The sequence below is a fragment of the Arachis hypogaea genome, chromosome 14, assembly GCF_003086295.3.
Source record: "Arachis hypogaea cultivar Tifrunner chromosome 14, arahy.Tifrunner.gnm2.J5K5, whole genome shotgun sequence".
Lineage (NCBI taxonomy): Eukaryota > Viridiplantae > Streptophyta > Magnoliopsida > Fabales > Fabaceae > Arachis > Arachis hypogaea.
In genome coordinates this window covers 124924881-124929675 of record NC_092049.1, presented here as the reverse complement: position 1 = coordinate 124929675, position 4795 = coordinate 124924881, and the positions used below count along the sequence as shown (strand labels likewise).

Below are 4795 nucleotides of genomic sequence, written 5' to 3'. Positions count from 1 at the left end.
CATAATATATTTTATTTGTGACAAATTATAAAACCTCCCAAAATAATTAACAAAAACTCCCGCTACTCTCAATCCAATGAATTATAAAAAATCTAACCCAAAACAAATATTCACCAGCCCATACCATAAAAAAAAAAAATCAAAACAGGGCTTCTAGACTCGAGAGAGAGGATGGACTGATGAAGGAGAGTGAGATCTCTCTGAAACCCTAGAATCTCAATGTCATCGCCACCGGATAATGATTCCATTCAGATCGTTGAGGGAGAGGACGAGAGCTTCAGTGATGATTCCACCGGGTAATGCTTAGATCTTCTGCTTGTTCCTCCTCTTCCACGACGGCTTCTTCCGTTGGTTCTGCTTTTGCTCTGGTGGCTTGAAGCACTCAGAGCGCGGTTTTGGCACGGATGCAGTGGCATTGGCTTAGGAAATCTGGAAGGCGAGCGAACGAGAGTCTCTGGAAGCTTCGATTGAAGCTGCGTTCGAAGCTATAAGATATTGTGGAACTGATTCTCATGTCGTTCCAAGTCATTCGGTGAGAATTTCTTCCTAATTTGTTCTTGTTTAGTTCGGGACTTAAATTTTCTCACTCACTTCCGTTCAGAATGTGTTCAGACAATCTCCGTGTTTGTGAGAGAGGAGAATTGAATTCGAGATCTCTATTAAGTCCAATTTGTGCCTAGTTCAGCTTCATATGAATACTTTCTCACTTGCTTCTATGATTTCAATGATTCCAGATTGCTATTTCTGCACCTCGTCTGTGGATTTCGTGAATTGAATTGCAGAAAATGCAAGAATTATAATCCTCAACTCAAGCTTCTCACGACTTCCAAAGTGAACGATAACTGAACAATCACACAACTGATGCTCTCATTGTGGATTCAGGATCAGCATCTGCTACAATTAATGATAGCAAGAAAGTTTAAGAAGGTTACAGTTTTTAATATCCTTACTTTATGCCTTTAAGTTATCTATTTGATTATTTGCTTGCTGTATATTCTCCCTTTGTTAACATTTTAATAGATGTGGGAGGAAAATTTAAGACTGAAATATTACTGCAGGAACATAATATCATCTTGATGTCAAATCACCAGACTGAAGCAGATCCTGCTGTTATTGCATTGCTAATTGAAAAAAAGGCCCCACATCTTGCTGAAAACATGGTACTTTTTTTAATTTTTTAATTTTTATTGTTTTGTTGTTTTAACAGTCTTTGTGTACATGTGTAACTGCTAAAGAAATTGAATTCTGCCAATTGTTATACAGACCTATGTAGCAGGAGATAGAGTTGTTACTGATCCTTTGTGCAAGCCCTTCAGTATTGGCAGGTTTATTTTATACTTCTCTTTATTAAATTTGATATACATAGATCTTTAACTAAGGAAAAACTAAACTACATAGGAAACCAACTGCTCAGAGAATCTAAAGTTGATATACATGCTCTTATTGTTAATGAGGTTTGATTATATTAAGCTATACTATATTACAATATTGTGAGGTTCATCAATTCATCATCAATAAAATTGTTCGGTAGGTCGGGTACCGGACCGATCGGGTGAATGTCCTGATCAACAAGAGGGGAGGTCCTCTGGACGTACGTCTCCGGGTTGGAATAGGTGAGGTCCCGAGCTCTTCAGATGTGGAAAAGGGGGGTGTCACCTGCAAAGACACTCCGACGCGCAAGTCAATGGGGTGTGCAGGCGAAAAAGGGATAGAGTCATGTCACGTACCTTGGGGGAAGGGTAGGTCCTTCCCCTTATATACTGTGTCAGAGGTGGGCCCGATAAGGGCATGCCCACTTTCTCCGAGGCGTGCTCCTCACAGCTGTAACAGAGCTGTCAGGAACGCGTGTCCGGGTCGGCTGCGGGGGGTCCTACCTCCAACCGTTCGGGTCGGGTGACTCTCGAGTCGAGCGAGCCCGTAAGGGGACTTGGGCCAGGCCGTAACAAAAATAAACCAGTGATTATTTATTCATATAAAACAAAGCAAAAGGAGCTAAAGGGTGAGTTTTGAGATGGTACCTGGGAAGAAAAGGACCAAGAAACAGACTAACAGGAAGCCCCATGAATCTGCTTCCTTCTGTGACATTAATAAGGATCCTTCTTTTGTACTATTTTCTTTACTTTTCTCTCTTAGGACAAAACTCAAACACTTTGTGGGGATTCCAAGGAAACATATTTTTTTTATGTTGAGGGAATTGAAGCCATTGATATGGTGATGTTAGTTTTTGTTGTTTTGGTGTGGAAACACTATGGTTTGTGTCTTCCCTTTCCATTTTTTCTTTGTGGTGATATCATGTTTAGGGGACTTATTTTTAAGGAACCATGGATTGCAATTGCTGCTGCTGATGATGTTAATATTTATCAATAAATTAAAAAAGTGTTTATTGGTATTTTGTTTGTTGATGAATATGAATGTCAATATCACTTGTGTTTTCTGCTTTGGCTGGTATATTTATTCAATGGTTTAATATTTATTTAATTTAAGCGGTTCTGACACATTTTTTTAATTTCATCTATATTTATTCAATGTTATAAATTCAATGTTATTTTTTTTATGTAAGTAAATTGTTATTTTCTTTAATAAATTATATGAATTTTGTATGTGTTAGATTATGTTACACGTCTCTATCGATAAACTATTATACTAATATAATCTTTAACATTAAAAATATATGACACTCATTGATTTACATTTTATAAGATATGATAATAAATTTTGCCTTTTATATAACTTGTAAGGCGGTAAATGTAGACATAAAAATTGAACAGGTAACTGATAGTGTGGCGCTATCCATTGTTGTCAAACTCTCGAGTTAATTCATAAATTCGTACGAGTTTACTTAGACTCGTGAGTTTGACAACTTTAGCGCTATCAGTATTATTGTCAGGTACATAAATTTTTAGTCTAGCTAAAATGCTAAGTAGTTAATTGTTTTAAATGCTGTATGTGAGTTGTGACTATTGTTGGTAGAACTAATATATTCAGTTTTGTGCTTGTAGTGCTTTTTTGGCTCACTTGCTGAATGAGCGACTTCAGACGATGGGAGTCTTAGGATGTCTGTCCTGCACTGTAGGATGAATTGTCATTGTCATCCATGCTCCTCAAGAGCAAACTCCGACTCCTGTCTAAGAAATATGGGATTTGGCCACTCAACCAGATTGCTATTTACTCCTGTTTACATTTTGGTATTAAGATTCTTTGCTTTACTGTTTAGTCCATTAACTAATGTCATTGATGTTTTCTTTTTTTCAACAGCATTTCTATTTTATGCGGTGGGAACAATTTCTTTAGTTTTGGCTTTGATTTTACACTTCGAGCCTCACTACAGACAGTCTAATATGCTGGTTTACTTGGGAATTTGTTCATTAATGGGCTCATTTACGGTAACTATGTTTTGTGCCGATCACATAAATGAAAGTTTTATGAACAAAGAAATAAGTTTTATATATTGTTTTTAAAACTTTTATACTGTTATCTCAGATGCTCTTGCATTAATACAATGTTAGTTGTGTGAGAACTTAAGGTGAAAAAAGATTATAAAATAAAAATATCCATCATGAGTATTTGGGTCAATTATAGAATAAGTGAATATCTAATCCATTGTATGATTTTAGCTGATCTTCTAACTACTAATGCTGGATTCTTCTCTTTTGATGTGCAGGCACTTCCTATTTACTTTGATAAAATTTTTCATCCTGTTGTTGCTGTTATTTTATCAGTAACTTTTGTTCTAGCTTTTGGAGAAGTAAAATACTTTTTCAACTCATGGTTTTTGTCATACTCAAACATTTTGATCTTGACATTGAAGAACTAACACTTAGCCTAGGAACAAAGAAGTCAAAGGTTCTTGTGTTTGTGTTTGAGAATGAAGCAATGAAGTCACAAGTTGATAGAACATGGCCACATGAGATTGCTCTTGGTGAAGTCAACGAGAAACTCACAAGAGGCCTTGTTGGTTCTGAGATGGCAAGGTTCAAATTCAGAAAAGGTTGCATCATTTTCTATGTCTATGCTGTTAGGCAAATTGGTAGCTTTGGATTCTCTTGTTTTGAGGTTCTTAGAACTGTTCTTCAATCTGTTGTGGAGCTTAAAGATTTTTTGGATCACACTGCCATGCTTTCTATGCCAAATCAAAGAAGCATTACCCATCAGGTACCAGCAGCCATGGCTCACTAATATAATCTTAATTAGGATCTTCATTATTGAAAATATTATTTTTGTTTAGTTTGTTATTGTTAATTAGTACCTTTCTTTGGAATTTTGGGGAGGCTTATTATTATTAATATTGATTTATTTGTTCATCATCTATATATCTCTTGTTTTGATCTGTATTTATTTATTTTTCTTTTTTCTCTGATCTTTGTTGGATTTGAGGAGAAAATGAACTGTAATTTTAGCATGATGAATAATTGAGGATGTGAAATCTGAAAATGAACTGAAAATTTTAGCATGACAAGAACTATTGATATTGAAAATATTTTTATATAGAGAATTATGTCTTATATTAAGAAATTATGTTATAAAAGATTTAGTTCTTAAATTTTGATATTAAAAAATAAATTTTTAATTTGAGAGTATGGAAATGAGATGAGATTAATGAATGATTTGAAATTAAAAATAAATAAATAATTATAGGGTTTGTGAAGGGTTGAAAATCTTACAAAATAGTTATTTTTTTAAAATTAAAAAATCAATTTATGGGAGTTTTAAACTGCCACAAAAGTGATTTAAAATTGCCACAAAAGTCCAATATAAAACTCTCACTAAACACACACAACCCCCCCCCACTGAATAG

General features: G+C 34.9%; 1 protein-coding gene across 1 annotated transcript; it reads left to right on the top strand.

Moving 5' to 3' along the window:
• The first annotated feature begins 3765 nt into the window (after positions 1 to 3765).
• On the top strand, positions 3766 to 4176 carry LOC112740597 (uncharacterized). Its single transcript, XM_025789240.2, has one exon. The coding sequence runs from the start codon at positions 3766 to 3768 to the stop codon at positions 4174 to 4176; it is 411 nt and encodes a 136-aa protein (XP_025645025.1).
• The last annotated feature ends 619 nt before the right edge of the window (positions 4177 to 4795 follow it).